The sequence below is a fragment of the Zonotrichia leucophrys genome, chromosome 13, assembly GCF_028769735.1.
Source record: "Zonotrichia leucophrys gambelii isolate GWCS_2022_RI chromosome 13, RI_Zleu_2.0, whole genome shotgun sequence".
In the NCBI taxonomy this organism is placed as follows: domain Eukaryota; kingdom Metazoa; phylum Chordata; class Aves; order Passeriformes; family Passerellidae; genus Zonotrichia; species Zonotrichia leucophrys.
In genome coordinates, this window is record NC_088183.1 from 14,043,531 (window position 1) to 14,056,225 (window position 12,695).

Sequence of the window (12,695 nt, forward strand, 5' to 3'; positions counted from 1 at the left end):
TAACAGATAAGATAAAATAAACAACCTTGAAAAGCAGAACTGACGAATCTCCACTTCTTCTTTGGTCATGGGGCTGGGAGAAAAAGACTTTCTAACACCTGAGGAGAGGTGTTTCACTGAACACCATTTCAGAACGGAAACGCCAGACACAACCTGGAAGGAACGCGATGTTGCGGAAAACAAACCCCAACCCCAACTCCCCCCCAAAACCAAGGGTGCCGGAGCCCAGCCCGGTGGGCAGAGCCTCGGGCAGAGGGGCCAGCTCGTACCTGTGCACTGGAAGTGGTGCGTGGGCGTGGTGAGCAGCAGCCTGTCCGCCATGGCCTCGGGGCCGCGGCAGCGCGCGATGCCCGGCTCCTTGTAGCCCGCCTTGACCCACTCGGAGAGCCAGCGCAGGTGGCAGTCGCAGTGCAGGGGGTTGGTGCCCAGAGCCCTCGGGGTGCACGACAATTCAATTAGCACAATTAAATTAGCGCAAAGACAGCAAACAGCTCTGATCTCGCCAAGGCACGGTTTATTCTACAGTTCTACGTTATTGTTTCCCAACGAGGCAAAGATCTGTTGAGTATTCAGGAAGGATTTTAGGTTCATCTCCTGCTCTTCTCCTTTCTTCCCATCATTAGTTAGGGAAATTATATAAACACCTAAGAAGAAATCCCTTTTTCAAACAATTGTGCTTGAGCAATGTCACCAGACATATTGCTTTCATCAAATTCATCACATTGATTCCCTTTAATTCTCTGTCCTTCCTGAGCGTATTCTAACCCTGAATTGAGTAATTTAGTTTGGCTCTGATGACTCACATTAATGACTCCTCACCAGATGAAACACATATGCAGAAGATACCTCCATTTTCCAAACTGCAACCCAGTGCCTGCTAAGTTTATTTATGACTTTGAAAACACATTTGCTGCTTGACCCATCATTTGAGTTAGGTCAAATAGTTGAAGAAGATGCATTTATATAGCAAAATTACAACTCTCAGAATTTTTCCTTTATTCATGGACAGCTATCCAAAAGAAAACCAATCTTTTAACCTTAAATTTAGGCACTGCCTTGACTAACTGGTGCTTCTCTTTCTCTTAAAGAAAATGTCTTTTTAGGCAATCAGTCAATTGCAAACAAAGTTCACACTTCAGAAAAATCAGTTTGAAGCCAACTAATTGTTTAAAATGTGAAGAGATGCATGTTGAAAGTCTGTATTTATTTTGCTTAAAGTCAGTGTAAGACTTCAGCTGTACAACACCTGAATTGACAAGAAAGGAAAATAAACTAAATAAAGAATAGCACAAGGAAGAAATACTAAAGGAACCAATGATTCAAATCAGCTTTTAGACTTTAAAATTTCTGCATATGCTATAAACTATTTTTAAGATGGTACTGTAAACTCAAGCTTCTTTCAAATAAAAACATATCAGGCAGGATATTAAGATAGAAACTTCAGTAAATTTGTTGATACATTTCTATTGGAGTGACTAATGAACCCACTGTGCCCTAGACAGATTCATAATGAGAGTTCATGGGTTCAAACCCTGTCTGGGGCTCATTCATCAAAATTAAATGTGTACTGCAGCTCAGCATTAAAAAATACCCATCCACTCCTCCTGTAAATCCATTGCTTACAATGGAAAAAAACTACTGGGTTGACTTTTTGACCCCGGAACTGTGATCAACTGGCTCAGTTGTCCAAGGTCAAACAAAATGCAGCAGTGAAAGCTGAGAAATTTTTAGTGTTGAGAAACTTCCATATATAAAATGTGAGTGGGAGGACAATGGAAAGCTTGTTACCCTGTTAATTAATATTTATAAACTACATTAGAAATAAAGCTGCTCTACAGTCACTAAAAATGATTACTCATAACATTGTTGACAACTTCAGAAATGTATCCTTCCACACTTCTATTTGTGGTTTGTGTTTTGTTTGGGGGTTTTTGCCTTTTATTTATTTTTTTTTCTTTTGCTTGGTTTGATTTGGTTTGGTTTGGCTTGGGGTTATTTTTTTGATTTTTTAAAAATTTATTTCTAGGAACCAGAGATAATTCTCGTATTTTCATTCATGAGTTCTAACATACTTTCTCAATTTCTTTGCCTATTATAGCAAAATATTTCCAGAAGGTAAAAATATCTTCTGCTGTAAGGAAATACCACCAGAAGCATTTTCAAAATGTTGGGCAGATATTTCTGTTCAGACACTTATGTTGTTTAGGGGCAACTCAGAATAAAGTCAATTAAAATAACTCTATCCATGAAAATGCTGAAAAAAAGAGGAGGGGACAACTTAGTTTTAGAGGCAGTTAAAAATTTGAGTAAAGAGAAGATAATTCAGCAGGATTAGAAATCGGAGCTGTTTATGGGAAATATGTTGGAAATACCTGTTGTACTCAACATCACCCATTGCTGAGGCTTTGTGGAATCCCTGGAGTGCCACAGGGTCAGTTTGTGTGGGCAGAGCTTGGGACACTGACCAGTGAATGGTGACAACAGCAACTGCAGGACCTGACCTAACTGGGAAGGTCCCAGTTCCACCCCAGCAGATTTTGGGCTCTTTTTAGTAATATTATAACATAATCCTACAGTAGTGCTATAGCATTTTTATAATTGGATAAGAATGCTACAGCACTACTGTAGGATTGTGGATTAAAAATGTCAGTAGAGTAATGGTTTAAATAGACAATTATGTGATTCAACTAAATAAAGTAATAAAGAGTAAATAAAAGCAGTGTACAGCACATACAAACCTACCTCCAAATTTAGTCAGCTAACGCTATGCAGTTTGTTATGATATTTCCATTGCAGTGAGATGATGTTCATGACATAAAGGAAATTTGGTGAAAATGTTCCTGTAGGCTTTAAACAGCTATGGAGAAAGTGATTGGACCATCTGGATTTCACTTTTGTTCTTCCAATTACAGACCAATTCAAAACTATTGCAAAAGACTGACTAAAATCAATAGTTTTGTCTATGCTACACAAATATCTCTCTGCAATTCTAAAAGCCAGTTTGGGGTCCCCCTTGTCCTGCCACAGGCTGAGCATCCTTTTCACACCCTGGTACTCAGCTCTGCCCTGCCACAACACCAATCCCACCCTCAGCCACACACCTTGCACAATTAGGACAAATTTTTGTTCTCCCATGCCTTAAGAGTTTGATGGGCAGCAAGTCCTTGTAGGATTTCAAACTGACCCCAAGTTCATGCTTTCTTCTTGAAGATCTGTGTATCAGGAGGGGCTCAAAATTCATTTATTTTCAATTATTATGACTCAATTTTGAGTAAGCTTTTTCGGGCATGTGAAGAAAAAATTCATTGTGGTTGCTAAAAGTTTCAGGATCCTCTTTAAGAAACTGGAGAGCACAATTGCACTGTAAAATTCAACTGCTCAACTGTGCAAATTACACCCCAGACAGGTCTTATTTATTTTATGGATCCTATTTATTACTGTTCATTTGGGCTTTGTGTATTTTACATTTCTGGCAGCACATACATCTAAATAGAAAGGAGTGCAGAGATTGTATTGGGCCAAAGGGGATTTTATCACTCCCTAAGGTGAACAGTTTACCCAGGAAAATTGGATCTCCACTTCATTTAATGTAAACCCTGAGGGAAATTCAAACAAATGGAACATGCTGTGTTTATTCCTGGAGTTCTGAAAGTACCCCCAGCAGCCAGATTCCCAGTGTGGAAGGTGTCACTGCACCCCCAAAACCAGTACAGGGCTGCAGCTCAGCCCGAATTTCAATCCCAAACACACAAAAAGACTTGACTAAACTGGGAACAGGAAAAACAAATGTGAAAAACCAATGATACCAAGGTGCAAGCTGGAAACAGAGATTATTTCTCTGCTCAAGCTGTTCTCATGATTTCTGTCCCTATCTGAGATATTTTTATTTTTTACTGTCCATAGAGGACCAGAGACAGAAAGCTGCCAGGGTTGTATCTGCTACCCAGAAAATATTCAATACAATCTGAATCTGGTGTTCAGGGAAGTGTTCTGGAGGGCATGTTAAAGGTGAAAAAGAGAAAATAAATAGATATAAACCTATGTTAAATGCACACATGTCTGCTTGTGTGTACAGAAAACATCTGTATCAGCCTGTGAAACCACTCACTTCACTGAGGGACCAACACATGCTCAGCCCTCTGATTAACTGAGGACAGTAATCAAGAAACTTGCTGCACAAAATTGCTTTTCCTACATCAATTATCTGATAGTGTGAGGTATCACACACTATCTCAGTGAAAAAGCATTTTCTGGTCACTCAAGTTTAGTTTGGAGCCATTGCAGCTCTTTGTCTGCTCTTTCATCACCTAAAGTGCATTTGAAAGTCTCCTGGCCCTCTACCAGTGTAATAGTGATTTCCTCAAAAAGCTGAAATGCTTAATAATTTTTGCAAACTATGGAATGAAGCATTAATGCTGTGAAATGACCAATTTCCATGTGATTAAATATATATGTCTGTAGTAGTGATTCATCAACAAGTCCATATACTGACAACATTCCAGCATGCAAAACATATGACACTTATTAAGCAAAGAATTCACATTTGCTTAATATTTGCTCTTTGTGGGAGGTTTCCTGCCTCACTCTTAAACCATAATATGCTCTGCATTTCACATTGACAATGCTGAAAGAAAACCTTAAACACAAAGTCCACAGCAGAGAAAACTGTCACACTTGCTCATTTGGTTTTCCTTAAGAAAATATTTTCATAACTAATAACAACAGGTCCTAGAAATTTTTATTTCCTTTGAACAGATGCACTATGAATATCCAGAGCACATTACGAAAAGTGAGCAGGAAAACCAAAAAAGCTCGACAATCCTAGCAATGTGTGCTGTTTTACAAATCTGAAACCATCAATCCCAGAGATTCAGCCAGGCAGAAGTACTTACAGATGGGACAGGGACACCAGGTCATTGAAAGATCCCTCAGGAACACTGGAAATGTCATTTCCATGGAGTGTCCTACAAGGGGGAGAAGCAGGAAGGTATCAAACCACAGCATTTTGTCTGCCCCCTGCCACTGAAGGAATGGATGCTTAAAAAGGGTATTTAATTTTGATTCTCTGAGAGTTTCTCTGAGTTTCACAACTCATGAACTTCCATGCTTTATCCCTCCTGCCTCGAGGTGTTGGCATTTAAAACAATGATGCAATCAGGAGTGTCGGTGAGTGCTGCTGTAAATTAAAAAGGTGACATATCATTTATGCCATTAAAAGTGTATTGATGACAAGTGGACCCTCACATCCACACCTGAGTTCTCTTACAGAATCCCATTAGCCAGAAGCACAGCAAAAACAGAGCAGGGGAAATCAGAATTGTGAAAGTTAAATTAACTATTGACTTCAGAGAGATCCTAGGAGAGAGAGCAAGGGTCCCTGAGGGTAAATACAGCCACACTTTCCCATTCTTACAGCAAAAACCACCTCTCTGTGCTACCAAGGAAAGCACCTGAAATCAGTTTTAGGACATTATTCACCCTGTGCAAAGAAATTATAATTTTAGCAGCATTTTCAGGACCCCTGAAAGGAGTGAAAGGGTTCTCCACTGTTTCCAGGACAATTTAAGCACCCACTTTATCTCTTTTCTGAGAAAAGACCCACATTTGTGCATGGGTTACATAGAGAAGCATAAATGGGAATTCCTTTCAGTGCTCCAGACATGGCAGAGGAGAGTGGAAAACAGAAACCTGCTGTGAGGTTTGGAGCAGCTCTTGCCCTTAAGTCATTTATTTCCTAACTTACCTGGTGATTTGCTGACACAGCAATCACAGTTTTTATTTGTGTGAGTGTACCTATTGTTGAAACACTGGGTTTAAAACAATCCAAATCTCAAAACAGACAACTGCCCTAAGTGAAAAAATAAAACCCATCTGTTTTTTGCAACCTTTCCTCTCTAACAGCACTTTTAGCTGCACCAGGATGTACCTGATGCCCTTCCAACATCCTGATTCTGAAATTTTCCTTTAAGCCTTCCTTGGTTTTGACTATTAATAATAACTTGCCATATATAAGGGTGCATCTCCAAGAAATGAATCTGCACAGGAACAGGAAGGATGTGAGCTCCCACACAGTAACTCCAGATAAAACACACTCACTAATTGTGTACAGAATGACCCACTGAGTGAGACAAACCCACAGCTATTCAACAAGGAGTATTTTGGTGGTGTGAGGAGAGCTAGTCAACCACTTGTCATCAAAATGATCAATGAAATGAGCCCATTTAAATAAGCTCATGATGAGCTTATTGCTGATCTTTTAAACTGCAAGGCAATTCTCTGTAAACAGACATATTAATCTTCAGGTTGTATCAGTCCCATTTATCCTGTGAAGGAGTACATTTTCTCTTCTAGGTGTATTGGAAACATCCAAGAGAAGCTGAAGAATGACATGGCCATTTATCTGTAAGAATTTAAACCCATCAAATAAAACCCTTAGAAGGATTTGCTTTATTACATGTCCCAAACACTGAGGTGTTTCATGGATGCAAGTGCCTGCATTTTAATAAAAAAATCATGTCAGCAACATCATCACTCCTGCAACTAAAATAAAATGACAAATGCTAAACCCCTCTTAAAACTCACAATAATAAATAGTGGCAAGAGAATTCAACAGTGCAACAAAATCTTTCCTCTTGGATCAACATCAGGAACACATTTTTATACCAAATCTCCTTACAAGCAAATGGTCAAATAAATCCTTTCACATTAGGACAGTTAAAGCACAGACACTGATGTGTGTATTCTCCCTCAAAAGCACAACTTGTAGGGATCCTCTTGTCTGAGCCCCAGCAAACAGCAAGGGTTTGGATTTAAGGTGATGTGGATCCCCTCTGGAGGACACAGTAACAGAACACTTGAGAATCCTTGAAATCAAAACTTCCTTCAACACAGAACCCCACTAACTTATTCCTTTGCCTTCAGGGGAGGAAATTAATTCAACAAATCCTTTTGGGCTGGGGTTTCCTGGTTGTTTTTCTTTCATGGACCCTTCCCACGTCCTGCCTGGCAGCCCATTGTCCCAGCCCTGGGCTCCTGCAGGCACAAGGGGGATGTGTTTTTTGGGAAGAGAGAAATGTGAGCTCTCAGAGCCACCTCCCACCAGGGGCAAACACCACAGGGAGCCCCCAGGGTGCCAAAGCCTGCAGGAGCCAGCACAGCTCAGATGGCAGGGAAGCCACGGTGCCACTGCTCACAACAGCAGAGCTTTAAAAAAAAAGACTGCATAAATACAAGGAATCATTCTCTGATAAAAGAAAAAAAAAAACCCAAAAACAAAACACCAAAAAAAAAAAAAAAACCCACAAAAACAACCAAACATAAAAAACCCCACCCAGATGCTTCTGTTAGGTCAAATCCGTGCAGCACCCAGCAGTGGAAGTGTATTGCAAAAACTTTGTGCCCAAAAATTACTGGTGACAGCTTTATCATCACACATACTTGTGTTTGTCTGAGCTTTGAGCTGCAGGAAATATCCATCAGTTTTCAGTAAAACTGCAGTGTCTCTTAATAGAATATTCAATTTTACCCCTTTTCCCCCTAAGTATAACATGGACAATTATTTAGTGACCTTAGGAATTATTTTGATTTTTGTACTTTGCCTCTTAACTAAGTCACATATAAAAATATGTGATTACACAATGATCTTTAAAATAATCTGTTCGGGTCATTCAGAGAGCTCTAATACTTTTAATTTGTCTCAATCTCAGCTTCCCTAATCTGTTTATATTTAGTTTCTAAGAAGACTAGCTTTGGACAAATTAACTGAAAAACAAATCCACAACTTTTCACTGTAATAGCTTTGGCTCAAAAACCTACTTCTGCTTATTAAAAAAAATCTCCAGACTTTATGTCCTGTGCTCTCCTGCACCCTTTGGCTGCTATTATGGATAAAGCTGAGATGGGAAGGCTGAGATTAAAGACCTGATTGTGTAAACACTGATAGATATTAAGAATTAAACATAAACATGTTGACTCTGCAGTTTTCTCAGAGCCTGGGCTGAAAAATCTAAGAAAGGGAGTTCAGAACGAAATATCTGTCAAAGACCAAGTGCATCATACAGCTATGATTATTCTGATTTTCAAAGCACTTTTTTACTGTATTTACTATAGAGGCAAAAATACAGAAAACAAAGGAATTTGGAAAACCTTCATGAGTAGGGTCTGCTACTTCCAAAGGCATGCACAGCCAAAAGTAATGAGATCCCTATATTTTTATTAAAAAAAAAAAAAAGTGAAAATTGTTTTGCTGATGTTTTCTCTTTTAAGTTCCCCTGAGAGCATGGATAATAAAAAACTGACAGTAACAGATTTCCTATTGTCTCTTGGAAACCATTTTCTCTTTGGAGAATTGATTTTTAGTAGCAACAGTGATGACACGTGGCAAAAGTTGTAGCTGATACCAGAGTTTTGTGGGCCATAATAAATCAAATCAATCTGGAGGCTTCCAAAAGCAGGGAGCAGAGGCAGAGATTCCCATTTCACTGCTCTGTGCAAGGCAATGGGAGGTTTCTCCCTTGAAGGAGGAAGACACTTTTTGATTAGCAATCATTTAAAAAAAGCCAAAAAACAACAGTTGTCATTAAAATACTGCCCTCTGTTCCTGCCCATATGTGGCCTGCAAGAACAGAAGTGAAAAGACAAATTGTGGCTATTGGAAAGAGGGAGGCATGGTTTATCCACACTGTAATTCAGGGTAGAGAGCCCCACAGCAGCTTTAATCAAGCTAGCTTGCATCTCAGGAGCAGGCCAGAAGACAGCTCCATATGGAATAATTTATTTGGCCATGAAACAGAATATATTAATCTGTGGCTGAATTTCAGGATTCATGTAACAGCTCAAATGTGACCATCCCTGTGTGCTAGAAATCAGGATCCCAAGCCAAACTTAAAGCAACAAATCCAAATCACGAATCTTTCTTGTTTTTGCTAATGAACAGTGGGAATCCAAAGCTGCCTTGTAATCTGGGAGGCTGAAACTGAGATATCTGTTTTACCACTGAAACCACAGTGAAAGGTCTCAGCCAAGCAGCTCTGCCTTATTGCTCCCACAGTCCCAGTACTGCCCATGCTGACACTTTGATTCCACACTTATAGAACCAACACACAACAACCACTGCTCTTTAAATTAACACAAACTTCCGAAGCTGAACATCATCTATTTTTTTAAAAATGGAAAATATCAATGTGGAGTTTCAAAGCACTCAGAACAATCTTCAGCTCCTCTGTCCTGAGCTTTGAGTGTTCAGAGCTATCTCCCCTTCACCACAGACAAGATATTTAATGTATCCCCTTGGGCTACTGTGCAAGTCTTGGTGACCCACTCGTGTCTCTGGGCCATGGGAAGGTTCTTTATCCACCTTCCTGACAGCTATGTGGGGCCAGGTGTCCACAGAACCAACCCAGGTTTGTTTCTGATCAGGCAGTGGATATGAGAAAAGCAGGAGCCAGTCCTGCAGATGCCTGAGGAAAGCTGGGAGAGGCTCTTGCAGTGAGGAACAGCCCCACAGCCCACACTCTGAGACAATGTAAGGATGAATTTCACAAGAGATTGTAAACAAATGGTTTAATCCACAAAGCTGCTGAAAGCAGCCACACTGGAAAGAAAGGAGGAGTGAAGAAAAGGACCTCCCAAGAAATAAACCACACATGGATATCACTGAGCAGGCCCACAGACAATATGAGGTGTAATTTTATTCACAACTTAAGGAGATTTGAGACAGGCATCTCAGCATTACTGGTGCCCAGCCACTGGCCTGATTTATTCACTGATTTAATGTGGGGGCTTCTAACTTCCCTTCAGATCCCATTCTAGCTTGCCTGCATAAATGTGCATCAATGGAAAATATTCTGAAAATGCACAGAAGTTTTCCATAAAGCCTCCAATGGAAACTCACACTCTATAACCAAATGTATACAGACTAAGAGAAAAGCCTTTTCCTGTGGAGCACCCAAACATTGTTCAGGCAGCAGAAACAGATTCTGTCAAGTTTTTTGGAGACAGTTCCTCTGATGCGGGAGCTATCACCTGTTTTCGGGACAGTTCCTGCACCTTTCAGAGAAAAGCTCCATAATGTAAACCCTGAGGGAAATTCAAACAAATTAATTTGCACTCCTCCTGCAAATATGTAATGGCACTTTAGCGCTCACCTGCTCTGGCCTCTATGGGACAAATTCCACCAGAGCACAAATACATTGACACCAATGATGTGGAAATTCCCTCCCCCTGCCCATTGCCCCCTCCCTGCCCCAGGTGCAGCCTGCAGAGCTGCACTGGAGGGATCACTTACAGCACTCGCAGCGAGCGGAGCCCGGTGAAGGCGTGGACGGGGATGCACCGCAGCCTGTTGTAACTCAGGATGCTGCAGAGGGGAGAGCACAGTCACTACTCTGGCCTGGCTTTGCTTATTTCACTGCTAATTCAACCACAGACAGGCATGGAGACACACATGCTTAAGCAACGAGAGATACATTAATTTCCCAACAGCTTAGATGGTGTTGGAAAGGCAATTAAAGCTGTTATCAGAACTTTGGGCTACTTACAGCGTGGATAACTGAGTCATGTTGCTGAAGGTGTGATTGGCCAAGACACTGATGCTGTTGTTGCTCAAATCACTGAAAAAACACACAGAGAAAATATCATCTACATGTATGAATGGAGAAAAATGCCTTTTTGAAAATATTACATGATATCTGCACAGCAAAATGCTTGGAAGCAATTGAAAAGTTGCATATTATCAACTGGAGTATTTTCTGACCAACTATGAATGAGCTCTAAAGGAAAAGCATATCAGACTCTCCTAAAAAGCCTCAGACTGAGAAACATTAAGGCATCTTTCCAGCATACAGCATTCAATGAAAAGAACAAATGAATAAATGATACAAGCACTGCTGAGTGTTTACTGTTCCAACTTGCTTTGCAATGCACTCATGGTACCCCACTTCCAAATACTTATCATACTGACAGCTACTGAAACAAAATTTCATTTTTCATTTTAAAAAGTCTTTTAGACTCAACCAGAACATTTTGTTTTGCTATTGATCTCCCTTGAAAACCAAAATTAGGGATGTTTCTAAATAAAAAACAATCTTGAAACAAAGCATTCCAGTTTTTCATCCGTGTTGTTTTTGTCTGAGGTTGCCCAGCCCATTGGACTGGAGTATCTCCACAGCTGATTCCAACAGCATTTGAAAATTCCTGATAAATAGTTCAGGCAGGGAATTTCACTCCTGTGTATTTCAGGGAGCAATTTACAAAACAAAGTCTAGCTGTGTTTCTATCTGCAAGACTGTTCAAAAAAGAAAGAGCTATGCAAATTGTCATTGCCTTAGCACTGTAAATACTGCCTCATCTAGCACAAATGAATGTGTCTCCTCTGCTAATGACCTTTACAGATAAATCTGCCAAGTGAAACTGCAGCAGTCTGTGTGAGAGCTTTGTCCTCTCGGGGTCCTGCAGAGCAAGGGGCTTCTCAGGCACCTCACTCTTTATGAACATTTACTGGCAGCAGTGTCTACTGTGAAATTCTTTCCAAATTCAAATTACAGAAAGTTTTGGGGTTTGGTGTTGGGCTTTTTCCCCCCACCCCACTCCAAATACCAATTATTTATGTTCCACCAACAGCACAGTGCAGAGAGAGCCATGCAATTTCCCTGACATTGAAAGCACGTGTTTCTTACATCAGTGTCAGGTGTCTGAAGGCAGAGAGCCCCTTTGGCACAGCAGGCAGATGGTTTCCTTCCAAGTATCTGAAAAAAGTCACATTTGACAATTACACAAACACATTAAGGAGAACTCACGTCACTCAATCTGCACCATGAATGAGGACAACATAAAGTCAGTCACTAATGAAATTACCTTTGATTCATTGCTTTGAAACTCTAACAGCTTTTACTTTATAAATGAATTACCCCACATGCAAAACATGACAGCAGCTTATTGATTCGCTTTATTTGTTTTAAAACTTGGAAGTGCATAAAGGATCTCTGGCCTACAGCAAACAGAAGTGACCATTTGGTTCTTCTGTGACAGCAGCTGAAGAAGGGGAGAAAAATTGCATGGCCTGTGCCCTGAACTTGGAGTTACCTTTCCCAAGTATCTCAAATTTGACAAATTCAGCAGGACAGTGCTGGCAGCTCCCTGACCCTGCCAATTGTCCTGGGCATGGAAGGTCCTTGTGCAGCCAGAAAGGGAAGAGGAGCTGCACTCCCAGATAGATCCCTGTGCTGCAAAAGGTCCCATTAATTCCAGCATCAACACAAACAAACATCCCCAAGTTTGATGGACATCCACCACAGCAATGCACCCTCCTCACCTCTCCTTTTCACAGCACTTTGGTACAGGAGGAAAACTTGGTATAAATTAAAGAGCAAAGACCAAGCTCTCCTGGAACAGAGGTTCCTCCTATGTGCACTAAATATATTTAACAACATATCATGTGTTTCTAGTCTGGAAGTTTCAGTGTTTGAGATGCCACTGAACCTATTTCTATGCAAACACAGGCATGGAAGGGCTAAAGGGGATAATCCTAAGTCCTCATACAGGCTAAGAGAGCCTCCATTTTGCACTTTTTCTCCACTTAAGAAACGTGACCAGTGAGTTAACTCAGCAAAACCCCCTGAAAAATCACAATACTTTTAAAAAGCCTGCCTAAAAGACAGTGTGGGTACTCCAGTCTGCACAGCTGACTGTGGCAGCAA

The 12,695-nt window shown here is 40.6% G+C and overlaps 1 protein-coding gene across 3 annotated transcripts in view; it reads right to left on the reverse strand.

Annotated features, from left to right (window-relative positions):
• Nucleotides 1-12,695, reverse strand: part of SLIT3 (slit guidance ligand 3) — a 482,576-nt gene that overhangs the window by 78,768 nt on the left and 391,113 nt on the right. For all 3 annotated transcript variants that reach the window (XM_064724717.1, XM_064724718.1, XM_064724719.1), the window contains 5 exons: nucleotides 11,676-11,744; nucleotides 10,539-10,610; nucleotides 10,286-10,357; nucleotides 4,893-4,964; nucleotides 270-433 (listed from right to left, as the gene is read on the reverse strand). In XM_064724717.1, coding sequence (XP_064580787.1) covers nucleotides 270-433; nucleotides 4,893-4,964; nucleotides 10,286-10,357; nucleotides 10,539-10,610; nucleotides 11,676-11,744 — 449 coding nt within the window. The remainder of the gene's footprint in view (nucleotides 1-269; nucleotides 434-4,892; nucleotides 4,965-10,285; nucleotides 10,358-10,538; nucleotides 10,611-11,675; nucleotides 11,745-12,695) is intronic.